Source organism: Antechinus flavipes, chromosome 3 (genome assembly GCF_016432865.1).
Source record: "Antechinus flavipes isolate AdamAnt ecotype Samford, QLD, Australia chromosome 3, AdamAnt_v2, whole genome shotgun sequence".
Taxonomy (NCBI): domain Eukaryota; kingdom Metazoa; phylum Chordata; class Mammalia; order Dasyuromorphia; family Dasyuridae; genus Antechinus; species Antechinus flavipes.
The window spans coordinates 319,320,700-319,346,498 of record NC_067400.1 but is presented as its reverse complement, the minus strand read 5'-3'; the positions used below and the strand labels follow the sequence as shown (position 1 = coordinate 319,346,498).

At 37.7% G+C, this 25,799-nt stretch overlaps 1 protein-coding gene across 3 annotated transcripts in view; it reads left to right on the top strand.

Annotated features, from left to right (window-relative positions):
- Positions 1 to 25,799, top strand: part of MYLK (myosin light chain kinase) — a 198,893-nt gene that overhangs the window by 30,627 nt on the left and 142,467 nt on the right. For 2 of the 3 annotated variants that reach the window (XM_051985428.1, XM_051985429.1), the window contains one exon: positions 23,242 to 23,379. In XM_051985428.1, coding sequence (XP_051841388.1) covers positions 23,242 to 23,379 — 138 coding nt within the window. Of the gene's footprint in view, positions 1 to 12,163; positions 13,753 to 23,241; positions 23,380 to 25,799 lie in introns of those variants that run through there. The other variant, XM_051985430.1, reaches the window with a different exon arrangement.

Below are 25,799 nucleotides of genomic sequence, written 5' to 3'. Positions count from 1 at the left end.
TTTTTTAAATAACTTTTTATTGACCGAACCCATGCCAGGGTAATTTTTTACAACATTATCCCTTGTACTCACTTCTGTTCTGATTTTTCCCCTCCCTCCCTCCACCCCCTCCCCCAGATGGCAAGCAGTCCTTTACATGTTAAATAGGTTATAGTATATCCTAGATACAATATATGTGTGCAGAACCGAATAGTTTTCTTGTTGCACAGGGAGAATTGGATTCAGAAGGTAGAAATAATCCAGGAAGAAAAACAAAAATGCAAGCAGTTTATATTCATTTCCCTGTTGGAATCTTTACAAATTGTTAAGTCATTAGAGTTGATAGAGACAATAATTATCTAATTTAGCCCGGTTCAGTATCATTGATCTAATCCTACAAGGAGATGTTTTGGGCCTGAACCTGAAACAAGGTACTAAGTAGAACTAATTGATAACAATGCTTATGTTCACACCAGCACTCATTGGAGTTCACAAATATGGGAGATTCACAAAGTAAACTTTGTAACTTTGTGAATTCACACCTCCCTTAGGTGTGCCTCCAGAAGGAGGAGTCAGCCTTTGGGAGATCATATATAAAGAGGCTCTTAGCTTCAGGTGAGTTAATTACTTCGGGTGAGAGTTCAGCTGAATTAGATTGGAGTAGAGCATGCTGGGACAGACACAGAGCATTTTGGGAGATTGAGAGCCAGAAGCCCTCTCTCGGAGGCAAGAAAGATTCAATACAACTTTTACCTTGGTGCTGGTTGGAGGCAGAGGCAGAAGCAAAGGACAAAGCTGCAAGAGCTCTTAGAACCAAGCAGAGAGATAGGCCTAAGCTAATAGGGCTATATTGGAGGCAATAAAAGATCTGAACTTTTATCACCTGGCTGTGTTTTGGGTGATCCTTTCAACTGCAACTAAGGCTGCCTCCAGAAAACCTCCCCTCGAGAAACCTGCTCTCTCACCCAGAGAGAACCATTATTTTAAAAGAAGAAAAACATCACATTTTGGCGTCCTGAATGTGGGACTGACAGGCCTCTCAGTGGATTTCAGTGGAAAAGCTCCAATCCTGATTCAGTGGAAAAGCCTCTGATCCTGAATCCAGTGGAAAAGACTCTTCAACCCAGAAATTAGGGTTGAACAAATAACAACAAATAAATTTTGTTAAAATAGTTAAAGTAGAATGTCATCTAAGATGGGACCGATGTTTAGAAAACAGCCTTCTGTTTCTGTTCAAGGAAAATATTTAGGGAGCATTGTCGAAGTTATGGAAAGCCAAGGTTTGATTATAATTTTACAGCAGATCACTGAACTTTTACAAACCGCAAAGCACATATGTCCTTGTTTCTCTCTGGAAAAAGAATTGGATTTAGATGAGTGAAAATTAATAGGAGAAAAACTGGGTGAATACTACAGATATAATTTAAATTCAATGGAGTGGAAATTAGAAGTAGAGGATCTTTGTCAATTCTGCAATAAAAATGCAATTTTCAAAGACATACTTAATACATATAATTTAATACAATTGGCTTTAGGAAATTTTATAATAAAATAAGGAGAAAGAAGAAACAGCAGGAAGGAGAAGTGCCAACTAAACTAGGTGAAAAGAATGAAGTTAATTATAGTTCTGAATGTGATACTAAACAGCAGGAGGAATTAGATCATTCCACATCTCATGACTCTCCCCCCTCAATTAACCCTTCATGGGTGAAGGAAGAAGGGGGAGGAAGAGAGGCAGAAACACAGTCAGCTTCTCCGGTAAAGCAGAATATGACAAGATTAGAAGAGGCATTAATTAAAGCAAAAACTGAAGGAGAAGATATATCTGATTTTATAACTTCATATCCTGTGATTGAAAAGCTTGACTCTTCAGGTCAAAAAGAGAAAAAATATTCTTCTTTTAATTTAGAAAAAATTAAAGATTTGAAAAAGGGTTGCACTCTTTATGGGGCTACATCCTCTTATGTTAAAATATTACTAGATAATTTGTCTTATGAAATCTTAATCCCGAATGACTGGAAATCCATAGCTAGAACATGTCTAGAACCAGGACAAAATTTATTGTGGCTTTTGGAGTTTCATGAATTATGTAGGATTCAACCCCAATGCAATAGGCAAACAGGAGCTATTGGACAAATCACTTTTGACCAACTAGCTGGTGAAGGTCAGTATGCAGAGAGTTCAGAACATATTTATTATCCCATAACAGTGTATGAGCAAATTTCTAAGGCTGCAATAAAAGCTTGGAATTCTCTCCCTGGACAGAAAGATGGAAGTAAAGCTTTCACAAAACTAGAGCAAGATCCCAATGAACTTTTTGCAGATTTTGTGGGACATTTGGCTAAGGAAAATGCCAATGAGGTTTGCAAAAGAATTATATGGGGATTAGACAAAGATGCTCCGTTAGAGGAGCTGTGCCACAATGGGCACAAATGTTTATTATGCCCAAACTATGTTGAATATGGAAAGACAGGGTCTTTCTTGGCAAGGGACTTCTAGAGAAACTCATAGATGTTTTCAGTGTGGAAAAGTTGGACATTTGAGAGCTCATTGTAGATATGGAGATAGAATGAGAAGGTAGGGTGAGAGAATAAAACCCAAAACTCCATGTCCAAAGTGCAACCGAGGCTTTCACTATACTTCACTACATTCAATCTGAATGTAGATTGACCCAGAGAAATGAGAGGCAGTGCCCAGCTCCAAGGTATCAATCAAAGGACAGGTGGGGCATGATAGCAGCTGAGGTTACACCCAGAGAGACTTTAGAAATTCAGGACTCTGATGTCATCAAACAACAGAAAAGCAATCAGGATTACAGTTGGGGAGAATACAGGCCTTTTAAACTATCAGGGCAGTGTCCAGTGCAAACAGTTCCAATGTAATTGCTAGATGATGATGAGAAATCCCCAAAGTGGTAAATAGAAAGGAATTAGATAGGTTAACTGCTTGGGAGAAAGGGTTTGCTTGTATTTTTACAGACAGAGAAGGATACAAATGAGAATGAATCAGATGGGTGCCAATGAGCCGCATTCGCCTTGTCCACCAGAGAGAAACAGAAAAAGAGAAAAACATCAAAACAAAGGAGAAGATTTAAGAAACATATGACACCAAAAGAGCATGGCTAACAATGAGACAGTTAAAAGAACTTTAAAATCTTCAGCTTTCAGTTCCTGAAAAATCAGCAACAATCATTGGATTCCCTGAGATGAAACAGAAAAAGAGAAAAACTTCAAAACAAAGGAGATTTAAGAAACATCTGACACTGAAAGAGCATGGCTGACAATGAGACTGTTAAAAGAACTTTTAAAAATCTTCAGGAATCATTGGATTTCCTAACACAAGATAAGACTTTTTAGTTCTTGAAAAACCAGCAAGAATCATTGGATTCCTTGAGATGAAAAATTGTTGATGAGACTATTGCAGTACTTCAGAGCTTACAGGAACTTTCAGATTCCTGGCACATGAACTAATGGACAATGGATTCCTTTTGGATTATTTCTAGTACTTATGGACATGTGTAAATTCTCAGGCTGATTCATGTTATTTGTTACATTACTACTAGCCTGTGTTATATTACTATGTGCTTATGTAAATTATGTATAATGCCTTCCATATTGATGGATTTATGTATACCATGTATATCTGTTTCAAAGTTCTGGCCCATATTGATGGATTTATGTGTACCTGTTTCAAGTGAGCCCCTTCAGAAACCCGCTAATCTAATTTGATTTCCTATTTCCTTTGGTGTTTTCATCTTCCTTCCTGAGATGTCAGGGAGAGTGTGACCACCTTCTTTTTATGGTGTTTTCATTCCTTTTTTGAGCAGTCAGGGGAGGTGTGATCACCTTTTTTTGGGGGGGTTCTCACCTCCTTGAGAAGTCAGGGAGGTCATGACCACCCTATGTTCTAAAACAAAAGAAAGTGGGATTTCCCAATGTTCTTTCTTTGGGTGTAGCTGCTTCTGTCCATCCTTGATCAATTGAAATTGAGTTAGATCTCTTTGTCGAAGAAATCCACTTCCATCAGAATACATCCTCATATAGTATCGTTGTTGAGGTATATAATGATCTCCTGGTTCTTCTCATTTCACTTTAGCATCAGTTCATGTAGGTCTCTCCAGCCTCTCTGTATTCATCCTGCTGGTCATTCTTTACAGAACAATAATATTCCATAACATTCATATACCACAATTTACCCAACCATTCTCCAATTGATGGGCATCCATTAATTTTCTAGCTTCTAGCCACTACAAATAGGGCCTCGCATACTTTTATAGGGTAAGAGGATTGAAGGAATCAGAATAAAGAATAGATGAATAGAAGGATGAAATTCAAGAGAATTCTCTCCAACTCTCTCAGACTCCTTAGTGAAGCCTTCAAATATTCTGCCACTGTGACCATTTATGTGAGGGAATGATTGCAAAATGTCAGTGAAATAAATTAGAATGAATGCTTACTACAAGAAAAATTAGGAGAGAAAAAAAGGACTTTAGTCAAAATGTTCCAAATTACTGTAGGACTAGGTACTACAGAGAGTTCTGAGCAAGTTGAAATCTTGCCTATATATGCAGCAGTTATTACTTATAGTCAACAAGAAGATTGCAGTTTTTGATTTTTTTTTCTAAAAACCAGAATGTCAAGGCAACCTGCAGAGATCTTTTCTCTATGTCAGACAGGCAGTCAAGCAAGGCCTTGAGATCATAAAGCCCCAGCTTCAAGAGCTGCCTCTCACTTATACTAGCGATGGGACCCCAGGAAAGTCATCTGACCTCTCAATGTCTAAGGTCACTCTCCACGACCAGAAATTATAGGATGGTGGCCAAATTGTATTGGTATAGGGATTTTTTACACCAGAGTTATCCCCTCAGCTCTAGATCAGAAAATAAAAAGTATCTTACTTTAGAGGGTTATTGTCCAACTCAAAGGAGAGAACAGACATAAAAGCGCTTTGCAAAACTTATATACCCTATTTGTATTTAACAGTAGTCATATCTGGGGTGGGAGAGAGATGGAGAGAGGAGGAAAGAAAAGGAAAAAAAGAAATTTACATGATAATTTTGTTTGTTGTATATTTAAAAGGAATGACAAGTTGTGCATAATAGACCATTTTTTCATGTACAATCATCCTTTTTTATTGTACTATGTTATAAAATATTTTATTCCATGAATTAAAAATAAAATTAAAAAATAATTCCATAAATTAAAAATAACATCTTAAAAAACAGAATGTAAATGTCACAGAATATAGATACAAAGATAGAAGATACTTGGAGATGCATCTAGTCCAGTCCCCTCCTTTCATAAATAAGTCAACTATGGCTTTAGGTTAAGGAACTCACATAAGTTCTTATATAGATAGCACATATCAGAAGTGGACTTTGATTCCAAAATCACTCTACTGTCCTGCCTCATGTAGTATTTATCTTAGCAGTAGGTATTTGCATTTCCTCCTCATTTTATCTTTGCTAAAATCCATAATCATATTTTGCTTGCTTCTTTTTATGAAATTCTGGAGAAGTTTGGAATGGAGAAGAAGGATCATGGAGGCTTTTCCAAAATGAGAAAGGGGGAAGGGAAGCTTCTTTTGCTTCACAGGAGCAATTTTTGCTGACACTTCAAATAGGTTTTATTTAGTTAAAGCGACAGGCTGTTTATTGGATGAGAATTCAAATGCTTCTAAGGGCATTTGTAGCTTGGATGAGTGCCTCTGGAAACAGGAGAGGGCAGGGCTGTCTTCCAATGATGGAAAGGAGCTCTCTTCTCATGAAAACACGGCCCCTTTGAAAGTTAGGGGAAAGAAAAGGTGGCAGGTGTTCCCCGAGTTCCAGCTTGTAGTCAGGAAGGGACAAGTGTCTTGTATTCACTATATCCAAATGGTGTTTGGAAGAAGGTTCCTTTAGGTAACAGAAGTTCGGGGACAACTAATCATGATGGCGAGTTGTTATTGTACATAGAACAGAAATGGAGCCGTTTCTTCTCCCTTATTTGGTGGAGGGGTTACTGCTGTAGGACAAGCCCTTTTGTACAGGAAGTAGTGAGCAGGTATCCTACGGGGAAATTGTAGTAGATGATGAGGGTGATTAGGAAGCACTGGGGTGAGACACTGTGGTTGACTGTAGCCACGTGGCCGGGCTGCTGAAGCAGAGCTGTTGTCACGGGAAGATGCAAGTTATGAAACATGTCAGATCGCTCTTCCCAGTTTCTGAGGCCCCCCTCCCTCCTCCTGTCCCTCTTGTGGAAGAGCAGCTTTGGGGTGCTCTGCTGCTGCAGGCGTGACCGGCCCCCCGGCCCTGATGGCAGCCTCCCATTTGCACTCACACGTGGGACTCCTGCTGTATGTAGTCACAATTCTCTGCAGAAAAATCTCAGGTTGGGGGTTGCCATTGTTGCGTTCCCAGCCGTGCTTGGCTGCAGACCCTCATGCGCCAGGACGCTTCCGATGAGAGGGCCGCCCCTCCCAGGCCCACTTTCTAGCATTTTATGGGTCTCGCAGAGCTCGCGAGTGACTTGCTCTTCCCACTCCGGGCTCTGCAGTGACTGTCTCGGGTGATCCTTCACACCATGGCCACCCGCCCCCTCCATGATAGGGCAGTCATCAGGAGGGGAACTTCGAGGACAAGGGTCTAGAAGTGTGACCCTGACCCTGTGCCCAGTTTCTCTGCCACTCTGGCCCCAGCCGTTCTGGGATGGGGGGCACATACAAGCACTGCTACCGATTTCCTGTGTCATTGGGGCCGAGTCATCCCCATGCACGGGGAGCCACGCTGCGGGCCCTGGGTTCTTAGAGCAAGAGGGTCTCTCAGAGGGCAGCCGGCCCATCCTCTCCTTTTAGCACATGGGGATGTATCGGATAACTTATAGCGAGTATCGGGATCCCCTGATCTAGAACCAGTGCCCTTTCTATCAGGAAACCAGATTAACAGGGGGCCATCCTTTTTGGGCAAAGGGGAAGGTAGTGTGATTCTCTCCCACATGAATCCTCCACCCAGTCCTCCACCCCGGGCAAGGTACAGTGAGGAAGGGATCTGCTTGTGAGTCTCATGATGTCACAGTTCTAGAAAGAGAGGTTGGACCAGGTGCCCTGTGAGGCCCTGCTGGCTCCACGGCTCTCTGGCTCCCTCCCTCTCTCTGTCTGACCGCCAATACTCTCTTCTTCTTCCTCCTCTCTCTTCTTTCCTCTCCATCTTTCTCTTTCTAGTTCCCTTCCTCCCTCTTCCTCACTCTCTCTCCTTCCCTCTGTAACTTAACACTTAGAATGCACTTGATAAATGCTTTTTTAAAAACTGATTCATATAATAGAAAATGTAGTATGTATGTTATAATAATTTTTTCCATCTAGATTGTGGATGAGAATGGTAGAGTTTGGAGAAGAAGGGAGGCATTCCCCAAGATCTTTCCTAAGCCCTTTCCCCTTTTGATCTCTTCTTGATGATCTCTTTTTTCCTCTTCTATAACCACTTTGTAGGTATAAGCAGTGAATATCCAATTGCAATATCCCTCTTAGCTCCGACTCAAATGGTTTGCAGTCATTCTGTCAAATTTAATATGTACCAGTCTGATCCCTTGCCCCTCTTTCTACCTCACTTGTTTTTCTTAGAGGTATCATTATCTTTCCAGTTTGTCAAACTTAAACTTTTGGAGTTATCTTTTCACTTGCACTCTCAATCCCTGCATTTAATCAATTAATTGTCTAATCCTGTTGATTTTATAATACCTCTCAAATCATCCCTTCTTTCATGTATGAACATGACTGTTCTATCAACTAAATTTCCTTTGTTCTTCAGTCCTTTTAATTATTCCAAGAGTCCCACACTCTTCAAAACCTGATTTGGGATTTTCGTGGCAAAGATACCAGAGGAATTTGCCATTTCCTTTTCCAGCTTATTTTACAGATGAGTAACTGAGGCAAACAGGGTTAAGTGATTTGCCCAGGTTCCTACAGCTAGTAAGTGTCTAAAGCAGGATTTGAACTCATTTCTTCCTGATTCCAAGCCTGAGCACTCTACCCATTGTGCCACCTAGCTGCCTGCCTGATATTTCTTATGTTCCTTCAAAAATGAATTCAGGGCCCACATCCTCCATGAAGCCTTCTCTGATTCTTCCAACTGACTTCAAGGAGCTGCCTTCTCACATATTGCCAAGAGACTTTCTCTGCAATCTCTCCTAAATCTGTAGCTCATATTATACTTGTCTATGTATATTTCATCTTTCTCCGTCCCCAGGAAGACTGATTATAAAGTTTTTGAAAGCAGGAATTGCAGTTAATAACTGATTATTAATAAGTATTTGTTGGATTGGATTAAATGGAATTGAAAGGAGGATCATCCTCTGGGGAAATTAGCAGTAGCAAATAGTGATAGAAGCTCTGATCACAAATAGCCAAACACAAATGTCAGATCTCAGGGATGCTGAATTCTAGGACCTGACCTATTATGAGTGAAAAATGAAAGAGAAAGTTTTCTTCTTAAAATCCTAGAGAAACACCTCCTACTTGACAAGAGAGGCTATGGACTAAATATACATGACCAATGTGCTGATTTGTTTGGTTTCACCACAAATTGTTACAAGGATTTTATTTTATTTTTTCCAATTTGGGTTAGGAGGAGGAGTTAGAAGGAGGAGAAAATAAATCCTTATTAATTGAAAAAATTATAATTTTTAAAAATCCTAGAGAATGAAAGCATTGAGTTGAATAATTATTAGGCAGTAATGAAAAGGGTATCCAGATAATTTTTCTTTTTTATTATGGACTTAACATATCAATATATATTTCAACATACTAAGAGCAGAAAATGAGTTCTCCATATGAAACCTTACGTGTTTATTTTGTAGTTGTACATATGAAATTTAACATGATAGTAACAAAAGTGCCCTGCTTGTCTATTTCTTTTGGAACTTCCTTTCATTTCTTCTGTATTTGTAAATGGTTTTCCTTGATTGTTAATGTTCTTTTTAAAAATTGCTTTAGCTGTCCACCAGTTTTTCTGCCCCTCTTCTGAAAAATAAAAGCCTTTCCTTGAAGCCGATAAGTGCAGTGAAACAAAGCAGATTCATATGTTGGTCATATAAAAAAACCTATGTCTCATCCTTCACTGAGGTGTTTGTTTTTCTTTAAATATTGCTCTCAGTGACATTCAACAAACATTTATCTACTTTACAAATTCATTAAAGTGTTTTATAAACCTTAAAGCATTCCGGAATTGTCTTTCTCCTTGCCTCCTCCTCCTGGTCACCCTGGCAAGTGTCAAGTTTCAGCTAAAGTCCCACCTGCTACAGAAAGCCTTTCCTGAACCCTTTTAATGCCAGTGCCTTTCCTCTGCTGATTAGCTTCAATTTAGCTTGTTTGCACATAGTTGTTTGCATGTTGTCTCTCCTTTTAGACTGAGCTCCTTGAAAATAGGGACTGTTTCTTGCCTTTCTACCCCAGTATTAGCACAATGCCATGTGCATTCTAAGTGCAGACTGATGAAAACATTTTAAAAATATGAGTTATTATTTATTACTATGTGCAATACATTGTATGAAGCCATGGGGGAGAGAGAAAAGAAAAAACTAGACAAGATATAACTCTGCTCTTAAGTAATTTTCAATTTAGCTTAATTTTTAACTGGGGAGAGTCTGTGTTATTTTTTAAAATTGATGTTCTTTGTAATCCAACATTTATTATTCTAATGCATTTGGAATCTTATTCTGAGAAGTCTGTAGCCTTCCCTACACTGCATAAAGGATCCAATGCACAAATAAATGTTAAGAATTCCTGATCTAGTGAATGGTCCTAATTAGTATCCAGGATAGGGAAAAGCAATTTCTGGAGGAAGAGGAGAATGTCTTACAAAAATTATGTCTTTCAAGTAACAGCAGATATCATCAAGGAATAATATGGACTCCAGTTTTGGGGGCTCTAAGTTGGGGAAAAAGAAGAAAAATAGAATTATAAAAAAAAAAAAAAAGGATTTAAAGGCAGATAAATAAGACATGAGTACTGGGAGCCGATGGGGTAGCAGGAGGGAGTACTAGTGGTCACTATCTCATACTTTGGGAAACATAGCAAAGTAAGATCATTTAAAAAAACCTGATACTAGTTTGTTATAAAAATGATCCTTTCCTAGCCATAATAGTAAGTTTTCTGTCAGATCTAAATTGACTGAGAACCTCTTTGAGTAATTTCTGTGGTTCAGAGTATTGGAGAAATAGCCAGAGAATAAGAAACTGGATCAAAAGGGATAGAAAGAAAATTCAAGAATGTGCCTACATGTGCATATTCTGTGTCCTCCATTCCCCTCTGCCCTATTTTTCTCCTTTCCCTCTCCTCCCCTCCTTCTTTCCCCTTCTTATACTTTCTTCCTCCACTCTTCACTCTAATTCACTCTCCTAGTGCCAAGACAAAAACTCCTGAGCAGAGGAGCCATTGGGAATGGGTCATGATTACACAGCAGATTATCCACTGAAAATTCCTTTTCAGTTTTTACAGTGCTTTTTTTCCCCTTCTAAAACTTCAAACTTACTGACTATTAACTCTTTGGAACCAAAAGAAGAGGAACACAAGAGGCAAAGTTCTGGCATTTACTAATTGTGTGACTTTGGGGAAACCATAATGCTTCTCTGATCCTCATTTTTCTTATCTGTAAAATGGTGATGATATCACTCAAACTACCTACCTCGTGAGGTTATGATGAATGTGCTATGTGAAATTTAAAGCCCAATGTAAAATAGTCTACAAAACAGAACATAAATCCTAAAGAGAATCCCAAATGATATGTTAGATCTAAGAAGAAACCATTTGTCATTGGAGGTTGTAATCACAAGGAAAATTTCAGAGTAAGATTCATTGATTGTTCATCTTTAACATATATTGGATTACCTGGTGTCTAGGGGAGGGGATGGAGGAAAGGAAGGAGAAAAATTTGGAATACAAGATTTTGCAAAGGTGAATGTTGAAAACTATCTTTGCATATATTTTGAAAATAAAAAGTTATTATTTTAAAAAAAGAGTAGAACACATTGGAGTTGGGTTTGTGTAGGATTATTTTAACTCAAATGTGGGGACTAAATAATATTTCAGATATAAGAAAAAACATGGACAAAATAACGAGAGCATCAGTATGGTATAGTGAGTGAGGAGTTATTCTTGAAACCAGAAAGATGTAGATTCGAGTTTCACCTCTGACACATACTGCTGTGTGATCCTAGGCAATCACTTAATTTCTCATTACTCTAGTCCAGTCTTTTTAAAGTTGTTCCACTCACAACTCCTTTTCACCAGAGAAATTTTTGCATAACCCCGGGTATGTGGGTATATAGAATAGATATATAAATCAAATCTTTACTGATGATAAATCATAAAGAACTTTATTTTAAAACAATTCTTTGGTATACTTATAATTTTATCATTTATTAAAGACAAAAACAAATTTGCATACTCATGAGATGGATGTGCTTATTCATTTTTACATAAAGAATTAAATCTTGGTGGGATATTTGATATCTTTTACTGTTGCCAAATTTTTCACAACTCCTGCGTTCAGTTACATGTCATACCTCATATGGGGTTACGGCCCACAAGACCCTCTTGTCGCAGCCAAGTCTGCGCTGATAACGAGTTTCCTCACCTGGAAGTTGCCTATTCCCGGGAAATCCTAGTTCTGGTCCTCCCCTCTTCCCCCACCCCCTGCCGCTGGGAATGAAATCGTGGAGGTTTAGCAGGCAGGCAGATGGCCTTGCTCCTTACAGGCCAGAGGAAGCGAGACAGCTCCTACCCTGGGAAACGGACATGTGCCCAAAGCCTCGCTTCCCATGCATGATCAAAGGAGAGCTCACAGCTCTCTGGTCAGCCAGAGGGGCAGATTTGTGGCAGATAATAGCGCCCTGAACACCGGGATGAGGAACTGAAACTGTGCTCGCTGGGCAGTAGGGAGCCCTGGAAGGCCTTTGAGCAGAAGAGTAGTGAGGCCATAGAACCGAGGACAATGCCAGCCCCCTCCTAGAGTGAAGTTGTAACATGGGGACGCTCTGGAGAAGCAGGATTGCCAGGATTTGTAATGGGTTTGTCAGAGACTGCTGAATGAGAAGAGGAAGGCCGTTTTCTTTTCCCTTTCTAATGGGTTCTGGTTGCTTTAGTTTCCTGGCAGTGCATTTGGTGATCGGTATCTCTCTGAATGCTCACATTACTTGTAGGGATCGTCTGTGCTCTTGGGGGGTGGGTAGTACATGGTACATGGTATGTTGTAGAAGATACAAAAGGGAAACCAGAGGCTTGGGCAACAGGAGAGGGGAAGTTGGCAGGGCGGCAGGGCCATGAGGACTGTGTTCCTACTCCTCTCTGAGCATCATTACCCTCGGTGCCGCTCTTCTGCCGTCCAGGCAGTGCCTCCTCTTCCTCCATGTGGGAAGGAAAGCCTTCATGTTAGTGGCTAAACCCCCACCCACTCCCCCGCAGTCTGCAGGGGCCCAAGATGGAGCCTGCAGGACTCTCCCTAGTCTTGTCTGGGAGGAAAGCAAAACCCAAGTGGAAAAATACATTCCTTTACATACAACAACATGCATTCGCTCTACACTCATTACGGGCCAGGCAGTGTGTGGAAGTACAAAGACAAGAAATGTAGAACTTCTACCCTGAAGAAACTTGGATTTGACTAAAGCCTCAGCTTTCTGTGTGTATGATCTGATCGGAACCTCCAACTCCAAGAGGTACCACAAATACCGTTATCCCCATTATGTAGATGAAGAAATGGAGGCACAGAGAGGTTACATATTTCACTGGTGACTACCTCTAAGTCAGGAATCTATTGCTTAAGAGCAGTGGCTCTCAAACTTTTGTCTTCATAGTCTTTATACTATTAAAAATTACTGAGGATCTGTTCAGATTGAAAATTTTTTTCAATATGGGTAATATTTATAGATATTTACTATGTTAGAAATAAAAACTAACTTTAAATTTGAAGACTCTGAAAGAATTTCAGAGATCTCTAGATCACGCTTTGAGAACCACTGCTTAAGAGGGTATAGGTGAAAAATAAAAAAAGTGTATAGGTGAAAAAGAATAAGAGTGTATAGGTGAAAAAGAAAAAAAGAGTATAGGTAAAAAAGAAAAAAAAAGTGTATAGGTACACTGTACAAGATCAAAATATTGGGACAAAAGCCGATCCACAATTTTAAAAAAGATTGAACTCAGCAATAACATGCTAACTCAGTGTGCTTTTATAAATATCTGGCAGGACACAGTGCACAGGTTGTCCCTCTCCCCCTCTTCACAGTAAGTTTTGGCCCTTGGAAATATTACATGACGTCTTGGTGATTCTCCTTGGTGCAAGTAGCTAACCTGATGATGTAGAAAAGAAACAAATTAGAGGAGTCTATAACATATCATAAGGCCAAATGAATTAATAGCCCAGAAAATTGTAACTGAGGGGCCTTGTGGGTAACTAAGATATAGAGATGTGCAGATCTGGAGCCAGGAGCAAAGAGAGAAACTAATACATTCAAGGTCAGGACGATGGGAATAACAGAGAGAAATGAGAACAATGCCTACTTATATATCACTGTCATGAGAAAGAAAAAGGGAGGCTTGTCCTGACGTTGTATGTTACAGATTAGAGCAGGCACACAAGAAATTTATTGCATTTGACTTTTGCTTCCTTGAGTGGATGAATGATGTCGTTTCTAACACGCTGTACCATGTATTGATGAGTAGTGCTACTCAATTTAGATTGTTTTTCCTGGATATGTGAAGGACTTTTAATGCAGAAACTCTGGGGCATGGTTACTGCACTTCTGCGTGAGTTAAACTTGGGGTTCCTCTTTGATGGTGTTTTGGGGTTCTGTCAAGCTAGTATTTTGCCACTGTTGTACTTAAATATATCTTGGGATGAAGGACAAATCATGCAAATATAGTGAGAAGATGATCTCTGTTGAAAACATTCAACCTCCCAGAATTTAGGGCAAATGAGATTGAAGCATAAATATTAGAACTTGGATCCTTTTTTTTATAGGTGGAAATTATTTAAGGACCATTATTTGGGATTGGGATTATATATGGAAACCTGTCTATTAGCAAAAGGGGATTCCTAAAGAATATCAATACTTATCAAGAGTCAATTTACAATATTCTAGATCCCTTTCTCTGAATATGAGTGATATAGAAGAGAAGAGAAGGGTTCAAATTGGAGTCCCAAGAGCAAGATTTGATTCTTTGATCTGACAATTTGCTGCCTTTGTGATCTTGACTATCAGATTTCTTCATTTGTAAAATGAGACAGTGAATATAGATGACCTCTAAGGTCATAAGCTCCACAAATGATTTAGTGAACCATCCATCCCCAAGGTGGGGCTGGGAGTGTGGAGGGAAGAGGAGATTCACCTTAAGTATAATACCTTTTATTCCAGCCCAGGATTTAAACTCTTTGTGTGTTTCTGTTTCTGTTGTTCTGTTAGATTACATTTTTAAATTCATTCTGCAATTTTATTATGTTTTATAGGCAAGTTTAGTCCACTATCATTCAAGGTTAAAATAGTCAAGTTTGCTTTTCCTTCTGTCTGAATGCTTTATTACTTAAAAAAAAAAAAATTATCACTAGGTTCCTTGAACTTGTTTTGCTTGAAATTATGCTCCACCTTTATTTGCTATTATGTTCAAAAAGCATACATATCCTCCTCCCTCCTAATCCAAACCAAGATTCCTTGATTTTACTTTTACTGTTATGATTATTATTATTTTAATAAATTCCTTTAGAAATCTAGAGAACAGTATGATTTGGGATTCTAGCAATCTCCTCACCCTTTTTATATGCTTTTTTCTCATTCCCATTTCTTCCCTCTCTCACGATAATTCTGTCTGATGCCCCTTTAAGTATTTCTCTCTTTGGTCTGTGACTCTCAGGCCAGATGGAACTTTTAAAAGACTTTGTTTCTTTCATTGAGCAAATAAACACTGGTTTATCATTTGTTCTTTATCAGATTACCTGGACTTAATTATCTTTATTAAATTTCTTTTGTTTGATGAATTTGTATATCAGTTGCCCTGTTTTCCTCTGGTTTCACCAACTGTAACAATTCTAATCCTTATATCCTTATATCCCTTTTTCAAAAATGGATTATTATAATGAGTTTATTTTCCCCTACTTCTTATAGGTCTTAGGACTTAGATATACAACTTAAAGTGACCTGAGAACTTTTGAGTACAACCACTTCATTTTACTGAAGAAGAATGTCTCAGAGAAGTTAAATGACTGCCTAAGAACATACCACTAATAAGCATCTGAGATAGAATTTCAAATCAGGTCCTTCAGCTCAAAATCTAGCATTCCTTTCCATTGTATCATGTTGATTAGTTAGTCCTTACTCAATTTAGGCTTTTTTCCCCCTTTGATATGTGATTAATGCTGAAGCTCTGGAACCTGGTTATAGTGAATTAAACCTGGAATTCTTCTCTTTGATTATATTTTATACAATCTATTGTATTTTTCACTCTTCTTTCAATATATTTAGTTAATATCCTTGTATGATTTTAGGGTTTAACTTTTATCTTTGTTAATTTTTTGTTTTGTTTTCAAAATAATTTTGTTTTTAGAGACATGAATTTTTTTTCTTTTTTTCTTTTCAGTTTTTTCTTATATTCCTTTTTCATTTCTATATTTCTGTGTTAAAAATCTTTTAGCTGTTTTCCTTTTTTTTTTTTTTAAATTGTACTGATAACTTTTTCTTTTAAGGCACTATAATTTCTGAATATACCCCTACTTTTAGCAAGTAAACCATTCTTTCTAATAAAAATTAAAAAAAAAAACAATTTAGCAAAATAACATATCAATCAAGTCTGATATGTATGACAGCATATGCTGTGTTCCATATTCCTAATGAACTTTTTCTCTTTTCTTTCTTTTTTTTTTCCTTGTTATTGTTGAGGCAATTGGGATTAAGTGACTTGCCATGGGTCACACAGCCAGGACATGTTAAGTGTCTGAGACCAGATTTGAACTCAGGTCTTCCTGACTTCAGGGCTGGTGCTCTATCCACTGTGCCAACTAGCTGCCCCAGTCCTTTAACTTTTCAGATGAAGGAGGGAAATATGTTTTTTTTCCATCTCTTTTCTGGGGCCAAAGTTGGTTACTAATGGTATGTAGCCTATTAATTTTTTTCTTTTTTTTTTTCTTCTTTTTTTTTTTTGAGGGGAGGCAGGGAAGAACTTTAAATTTATATTGTGTACATTGTTTTCCTGATTCTGATGATTTCACTCTGCATCAGTTCACTTAAATCTGCTCATTCTTCTCATAATTTTTTATACTGATAGTGTCTGAAGGTGTAGTTATATTCCAGTATATAAATATACCACCATTATCTAGCCTTTTCAACTCACATGTACCTCTCTTGTTTCCAATTCTTCACTACCACAGAAAGCATTACAATGACTCTGGTATAAGTGAAACCTTTCTATATTTAATCTCTTCTTGCCAGAATTGATTTTTAATCAGATTTGAAAGTGCTTTATTATTTTCCAATTACTAAAATGTTTCACATTTTCCAGTGTCTATTTTAGACTATCTGTTCCTTGGATTCTTCTTCAAGAACCTTTAATTTTCTTCCTTTAAGTCCTCATGGCACTTTTCCAATCTTTGAGATTATTTCCAATTTATTCTAGATAATGCTTATTTTCATCTAGTTGTTTACATATTGTTTTCCCATTGAAATGTGAGATACTTGAGGGAAGGGCCTGTTTCTCCCTTCTCTGGTGTCTTAGTACTTCATAATTATACAGGAGATCTTTTTGACATGAGTTGACTTGATGTTGTTCTCTTCTCATTTCTAATTGTAGTCAAAATATCATTCCTCTCCTGGATATATATTTTTACCCTGTGATATATATTCTTTTTGTAGAAACTTTTTTGCTTTACCATTTATTTTTTTTAACCTCTCTGCCAGTTTTTCCTGCAAGGCTACTTTTGTAATGAACTCTTTTTCATTCCACTACTTTTTGTTGTTTTATTTTATTAATGCTCAACATGTAGTTAGTGTTTATAATAAGTGTATGTTGACTGATTGCTTGGTGCATTTCTTGCCCTTTGGAGTTTTTGATAGCTAGCTGGGCTTAGATGTGACCACTTAGCAGTCTGCTAGAAATCCCTGAATGAGTGAAAATGAGGTGACAGAGTAGGTATGGAGAGAATGGGATAGACTCAGGAACAATTGCAAAAGGAGAATTGACAGACTTCTTAACTGATTTATATTAAAGATGTGAGTGAAAGAAAAACTAAAGTTTTTTTGGCATGTTCCATGCCAATTTTGGATTTGGGTCATTAATTGAAGTTGGACCAATGATATAGAATCAGGAGATCAAAAAAGGAGGTTATGGGGTAAAATAAGTTTGATCCTGAACATGTTCAGTTTGAAGTGTTGGTAGGACATCTAAGTCAGTTTATTATTTGACAGTTTGAAATGGAGGCTCAGAGAGAGTTCAGAGCTGGAGTTATATGCACTGGGAGTTGTATGTGTCAAACTCATAGTTGATGCTATGACAGTGGGTGAGATTACTGATTTCCGCTAGGAAGTTTTGCTTCCTTAACTTGACTTCAGTCTGATTTTTATCCCACATCCCCTGAACACATATGGAGGCTATTTGTACTTGTTACTCTCTTGCCTTGAAAATACTCTGAGATCTGTTTCCTATGTGTGTCTTATCTCCTCCATTAGATTGGGAAAAGTTTCAATTAGACATAATCCATGTTTCATATAATTGATTACAGACTGTCAATGAGTGCTTGACAATTAGACTGGGAGCCGCCACAGGGCATGGGTGTTATCTCCTTCTTGCTATCATTCCAGTACTGACCTCTGAATATAGTAGGTATTCAGTCTTTGTTTGAATGGAGAAAGGGGGAGAGACAAACAGAGATAGACAGAGAGAGAAATAGAGAGAGAAAGATACACACACAGAGAAAGGTTTTTCAAAAATTCTTTCTTAGAAAAACAGGGTTCTATTTTGTTAACTCCACATCCCAGAACACCGACTGATAAAATCATCTTTCCTTTTTCATCCTGGGCCTGTAAATCACGGATGCTCAGATTTCCAAAAGAAAGACCCTTTCTTTCTTAGGAGAGAGAATTCAGAAGCATCACCATTCCAAAAGCAGAAGGATACCCAGTTGTGGGAAAATCTGAGATATATATTTAGTCTGGCTCAGTCTGGGCCCAGCTCAGAGCTTTTTCCTGCCCAGAATAATGTTCGAGCTACTTGTGCTTTTCTGGGTTATACTTTGCCCTCTCTGGGTGAACATTTCAAGGTCTTCTGATTGTTCCCTCTGGGCTCTTCTTGCCTCATTGAGCTCCCTCTCTTTTCCACATGCCTTCTCCCTCTTAGTTAAGACATTTGTGGCACACAGAAGCCTGATATTCACAGAGTCATAAGTTAATCAGTCAATCACCAAACATTTATTTAGTACCTACTATGTTCTGAACACTGTGCTATGGTCTGGGGATAGAATCTAATGAGTTTGAACTGGAAAGGACAAAAGAAAGCATCTAGTGCCTTCTTTATGTTGGATCAGAAAGATGAGCCCATATGGCTTGGCCAAAGGTACACCAGTAATTAATGGCAAAGGCAAAGCAGGACTGGGATTCAGGCCCTTCTAACTCTAAATAAAATTATAAACTTGCAAAGGACCTGCTGATCAGCATTGGTAGAGGGAGATTCCTCACTAGAAGTTCTCTACCCTGTTGAAATCATACCAGAAACACACCCTCCTCCGTTAAGAAACGGCTATCATCTTGTGAGAAACGTCCTATGGGAGGAGTTTAAGAATTTTCATTTCATCAGGAGTATATTCTTGGTTGGCCATACCAAATAGAGGACCTCAGGAATATTTCTAATCTTCAAATCCTTCATTTTTTACTTTGAAATGCAAGAAAGACATATGCTTTCCTTCAAGCTCAGTCCTAACTCTGTTCTGTCTCACTCATTTATCAGCAGTCTGGGGAAAAGAGGTTGCCCCCAATCAACCAATCAATAAGATATCTAGTAAAAACCTACTATGTGCCTAGCTAAACTTAAGTAATCCAGTGACAGAACCAAATACAGCAACCAATATTTAACCATGTTTTATTCCCTTATCATAACCATGTTTATGATCCCCTTGGAGGGAAAGAGGTTAAACTGAAAAGATCTGAATGGTCTAGTGTCTCTGATATTATGATTCTATGATAATTTGAGAAAATCCCACAAGAAAGTTAATATAGATAGTGGAATCTGTGCATCCAAACCCAAATCTCTGAGAGCAAATTCTAACCTCTGAACATTACCAATCTGACCTCGTCTTTCATGGCTAAGAGACAGCAACATGGCATAGTGAATGGTGAGCTAATCTTGCACCAGGAAAACCAGGGCCCAAATCATGCCTTTTCTTTCTTTCTAGTCAGGTGTTATGAGCACAAGCAAGTTAGGGACTTCTAGTGTTCCCACAAAACCTTCTAAGATTGTAAGTTCCAAAGGAGTATCTGAGGTATGTAAGGTGAAGGAAATCTGCACACCGTGACAAAGTCTTGCTCATGCTTATTCTGCCCAAAAGTGAACACAACTTTCCTGTCCTTAAACAGCCCTTCCTTCTGATGGATTTCTTTTAATGGTGCCCCCATTCTCCAAGTTACCTAAGATTCAGTTCTTTTTTAAAAAAAATTTCTCAATAGTATTTTATTTTTCCAAATACACATAAAGATAGTTTTCAATACTCATTTTTGTAAAACTTTGTGTTCCAAATTTTTCTCCCTCCCTCACCTTGCCCATCCCCAAGAGAGCAAGCAATTTGATATAGGTTAAATATGTGCTGTAAGATTCAGTTTTTTAGTTTAAGCTGTTCCTTTATTTCTCTAGCCATATGTGGCACATCAGTGGTATAAAAATCAAATAGAATTAGTGCCACTAAACCAACTGTATATAAGAATCTCTGCAGGCCATATATCCACTTAGGAAATCACCTGTTAATGATATATCTATGTTATACTTTATTTTTATTTTTTAAATATTTCCCAATTGTGTTTTAATTGAGGACAACTAGGTACTACAGTAGAGAGAGCACTGGGCTTGAAGTCAGGAAGACCTAAGTTCAAATGTAGTCTTAGATGCTAACTGTGTGACTCTAGGACAAGTCACTTAATTTTGTTTGCCTCAGTTTCCTCATCTGTAAAATGACCTAGAGAAGGGATTGGCAAACCATTCTAGTATCTATCTTTTCCAAGAAAATCCCAAATGGAGTCACACAAAAATTTGGACATGAACAGCAGCAAACAGCATATTTTGACTCCTTTATAATAAATCACCTTTTTCTATAATGCCTTTTACATTAATTTCCACTTTTTTTTCCATTAAATTATTGTTGACATCTATTATTTCCTGAGCCTTTCTACTGGTACAATGAAAAGCTCACAGGAGCATATTTGGGGTTAGAGTGCCCAAGTTCAAATCCTACTCGATGAACCTTGGACAAATCTCTCCAAGCCTAAGGTCCTTAATCAGTAAAATAAGAAGGTTGAGATAAATTGTCTCCTTCCAGCTAGATTTTATCTTATAATCCTGCAACTGGGAATTTAGAGAAGAACAAGGGAAATTTATAAAGTGGCATTTCTTCAGGGATACAACACAATCCTGAGAGAAAAGACTTTTGCTTAAATCTATAAGGATACAGGCTGATTTAATTCCTTCTTGGTTATTCATTTTTTTGGGAAGCATTTGCAATGGTCACACAGAGCAGCAAAAAATGCTAGTTGGCTCTGAAAGGCATCATATAGGTTTGAGATTTTTTTTTTTGAAACAGCATTTTATGCCTCAATAATGTCTGACTCAGGCTGGTATTAAAGTGAGCCTACATTTCCTGAGTCCATAGTGACTGTGGAAGGTCCACAAAGCGAAGCATGACATGCAGATAATTAGCTATTTATGCAAGTGACATAGAGATGTCATCACATAGAGATAATTGCTTCTCTTAGGTAAACAGTGAACTTCGATTAGGAGGAAGCAAATTAAGATGACATCCTGGCAAAAGGGCTTCCTAAGGGAAGGATGTATATCCAGCTGGTACCTGCCTATCTTGCCAATAGTTTTAGCATCATCTGGGTTGAGATGGATATTTAAAGCAGTGGTCCTCATATAGGGATTGTAAAGTAGAAACTGGTATCTGAGCAGTGACTAGTGGGCCATTTTATGGAAGAGGAGCCTGGGTGAGGGTTCCTGGTAATCTGAAGCCTTTATGGCTCTCCAAACCCAGAAACGTGAGCTGTGGTACATATCTGGTACGTTCCTGAAAACTGGGACTCCGGCTAAGACAGAGAGATGGGAACAGAAAGTGCTTTGGGGAGGAAAAAAAAAATAAAATAAACCCACAACATTTTGTCCTTACAGTATTTTCAGTCTGAGACAGGAAATTCCACAAATCTCCTGAGGCAGCTGGCTTCCCTAGACACTCAGGCCCAGTCATTCAAGGAAATTAGATTTATTAATTACAATATGTGAGCCTTCACAACCACGCTATTAGGGTGTTCATCCCTAATGAACTTCATCAGAGTGACCTTCCCTTAGGGCAGTAAGACAGAAACCTAGAAAAAGGGAGAACCCCCTTCAACCTCTGGAGGCTTTATTTAGTAGACTGGAATTTCAGGGACATAACCCCACTCATTCTGGGAATGGTATCCCAACCTCTGCTCCATCCTGATATATCAAGTCCCCTGAAATGGTTTCTTTTATGTGGCAAGGGAAAATAGCTGGAGAAATCAAATTTTCATACTCTGCATAGTTGGATGTTTTACTATGAGACTCTAATCACAGAAGTTTAATTCATTTTTTACATTTGGCTTGGCTTTTAATGTAGAGGCTTGATTTTTTTTTTTTTTCTATAAAGCAACATGTAATTTATGGAAATTTCTGCCTATGTCCTAGGAGTTACTAATGGAAAATCTAATTATTGAAATATAGAATAGCTTAAGTTTCACAAATTTAAATTTTTTGATAGACAGGATGATAGGTTAGGTAGAGGCTATGGGCTCTAGTCCTAATCTCTCTGTTAATATTTCTGGTAATGTTCTTGACTCTCATTCCATCCCTACCTCCAGGGCAAAATAATCCTATCTTTGCTCAGAATGATGTATGTGCTAACTGTCCCTTTAGCACATTAAAAAAAGTATGTGTGTTGCTATATCTAAGTATGAACTTCACTGTGTTCATTAATTGCTTTGCTTCAGTTTATTTTTTTTAAAGAAATAAAACAACTATTCCCTTTATTTGTAAAGCTCTTTTTACATTTTCTAGATTCATGTAGGACTATTTAGATTTCTATTACAGTTTCAATCCTAATTTCAACAAAGATATGCCATATCTACTACATTGTTTAAATTAAGGAATTTCCCAAAGTCTTCCATTGCTGAAGCAATTTATAGGTAGTAAATCATATCCACCCCTTGCAACAGTTTACTCAAGAGTATTCTAGTGACCCAAGAAAGTTCATACTGTTTCCCAAAACATGGACCTTGCTAATCAATGAGTACCTGTAGGGTGACTCAGTTATTTGGCATTTTTTCTTTTTTTTTCTTTAAATTAAAGCTTTTTATTTTTAAAATATATACATGGATAATTTTCAACATTCACCCTTACAAAATTTTTGTTTTAAATTTTTCACTCCTTTCCCCTCACTCCCTCCTCTAGACAACAAGTAATCCAATATATGTTAAACATTGCAGTTCTTCTATACATATTTCCACAAATATGCTGCAAAAGAAAAATCCGATCAAAAAGGAAAAAAATGAGAAAGAAAACAAAATTTTGCTTCAGTGTAAAAGATACAGACCCCGAAGAACAATTACATTGAGCCTGTTTTTCTTCATTGATTATTGAGGCAGAATAAAGTGGTGGCTTTCACAGCCAGAGAGTCATTTAAGAAGTTGACCAAAAAGTGACCAAAAGTCCAGCTGTCTTGGACCCTGGAACCATCTGACGATGTTGACTGACAGCATTCTTCCCCTTAAGGCTCTCCAGAGGAACCAGATTCCTAGAATAGTCTGGGCTCCAAAGATAGACCATGGTTTCCCATTTTGTACATTTCTCAATTTCTAGACAGAAATACCATTATCCAAGAAAGATAAGAGTGGATAATGTCTTTCTCTTAAAGAGCTCTAGGGCCCATTTTCCACTTGTGTCCAGGGGAACCCGCAGCGCTGTGTTTGATCTATATTGTTTTTGTTTTTAGTTTTTAATTAGTATTCATCAAACTAATGACTTGTGTTCTCTTGCCTGCAGAGAAGAAGAGCAGTAAAGAAATTGATTTGTCTACATCCGTGGTTGCCAGCAGCTCATCCCCACCTGTCTTCCTGAAGGGTCTCTCTGACCTGGAGGTCATGGATGGCAGCCAAGTAGTCATGACAGTACAGATATCAGGTCTGTAATGTGAGCAGGCTTGTCTCGGGCTCCTGGATATTGGGGAGCTGGGGTGATAGTGAGAAGCTGTATTACAGATCAGGGGACATCTTATCTGAGGAGGTTGTACTCTCAGGTCACTGCCGAAGTCTCCCAGAGAGAGCGTGGAACTCAAAGCCATGGTGAAAGCCAGCACTAGTCTGTGATTATGGAAACATCTGTGCTGTGATTTCACTCCACCATGCCATCCATGGATGCAAACTCTCTCCTTTCCAGATTGAGCAGATCAGGCCCAGGCCACCTGCTGATTCTTTGAATAGCTCAGGAGCTTTAAAGGATTTCTAGACAATAATTTTTGGGAAATTTAAAAAATAAATTACATTAAAAAATAAAATAACATTTCCATATACTTAGAGGAATTAAAAAAGAAAGATTCTATATGGAAACCATTTCATACAACTTGCTTTAAAAAATTATCACATTATATTTGTATCTTAGCAATACAATGATACAAATGATGTCCACTTTAAATTCTGTGTCAACACATTTTTTCCCAATAAATATTCCATTCATTACCAATGACAGTAATATCAATCTTACACTATCAAGGCAGTACAGTGGAAGATTTTTTTTTAAAGTAATAAGATGACACAATGTATTTTCCTCATTCCTCTTTGGCCATGAGTTTTAATATAGATAATGCTGCTTTTTTTTTTTTTTTAAATAAAAATCAGGGGTCTTTGAGAGCAAGGAGTAGGGAAGAGATGGAGAGAAAAAAGATAGATTTTGGGAAAGAAGTAATTGAAAAATATAAAAATAGAATTGGCACACATTCTGCAACTGCATGGTTTTTTAAAATTTATAACAAACTCGGGTAACAAAATTTTTAAATTTTCTGATGTGAAGGAGGGGACAAAGAGGACTAAAAAGTAGAAAGTATTAAAAAGAATCTCACCTTTCTTATCTTAATGTTAAAGAAAGGAATTAGGACATGGATTATTCTCAAACAAGGACAAAGATAGATAGCAACTGTCTATTCATTATCTATTATTATTGGACAGAATTCTGAGTCTTGGGATGGAGGAAAAGATGAAATACAAGGTGCTTTGTAAAAAATTTTGGATGGTAGAAGAGGAAAGGAATTTCTGGTTTTTGTCAACTTTCACTTTTGTAGTGAAACACAGTTATAGCAGCCCATATCCCATACTTTTGTTTGTTGGGTGAGGGACTATAAGCACATATATCATTCCATGCACAGCCTGGCCTTTGTGTTGGGGAAGAGGAGAGGAGATTCAGGATCATTGCTCTTGTTTTTGGAGTGTTTTATGGATCAGATTATGAATACAAATAACCTGCTTGTGAAACTTTTACTTTTTGGAGTAGCTCACTGTTCAGCGTAAGACTTAGCCTTCCACATGTAGATTGAAGGCTTACTTTGTTACATTCAATCTACATCATTAATTCAATAAACATGTATTAAGCATTCTCTCTTTAAAAATTTAATGCTAATGACACCAAACATGTTTTGATAAGTTGCCTTCCTGATGCTTATAAATAATAAAGTGGGTATACAATATACACAGATGATGATAACAACTTGTAGCACTTGAGAGTACTTTAAAGATTTGTGTGTATACACACATACACAAACATATAAAATCTCATTTGATCCTCACAATAACTCTGTTAGATGTTAATGATGGTAGTGATTATCCCCACTTTTGTAGATATGGAAACTGGGGCTGTGAGAAGTTAAGAACTTATGTAGGATCCTATAGCTAGTAAGTGTCTGAAGCAGGATTTGAACTCAGATTTTCTTGAATCCAAGTTAGTGCTCTATAATACTTACTATAATATTTATTGCATAGTCTGAATTTTAGGGAAAAGCAGAGAACCAAAAGCTACATAAGGTCCAAGAATCAGCATTTAAAAAAAATTTCAATGGTATTTTCTTTTATTATATGTTAAATTATGTTAAATTAGTTTTCAAAATTCATTTTTGTAAGAATTTGAGTTCCAATTTTTTTCTCTCTCCCTCTTTCCTCCCTAAGACAGAAAGCATTCTGATATAGGTTAGCCATGTAAAATCATTTCGCATATATTTCCATATTTGTCATGTTGTGAAAGAAAAATCAGAACAAAAGGGAAAAATCACAAGAGGAAAAAAGCAAATTTTTTAAAAAGGTGAAAATAGTATGCTTTGATCCACATTCTGTCTCCATAGTTCTCTCTCTGGATGCAGATGGCATTTTCCACCCAAAGTTCATTAGAATTGCCTTGGATCATTGAATTGTTGAGAAGAGCTAAATCTGTCATAGACAATCATCACACAATCTAGCTATTACTGTGCACAGTGTTCTCCTGGTTCTGTTCATTTCACTCAGTTCATGTAAATTTTCCTAGGTTTTTCTGAAATCGGCTTGCTCATCATTCTTTTACAT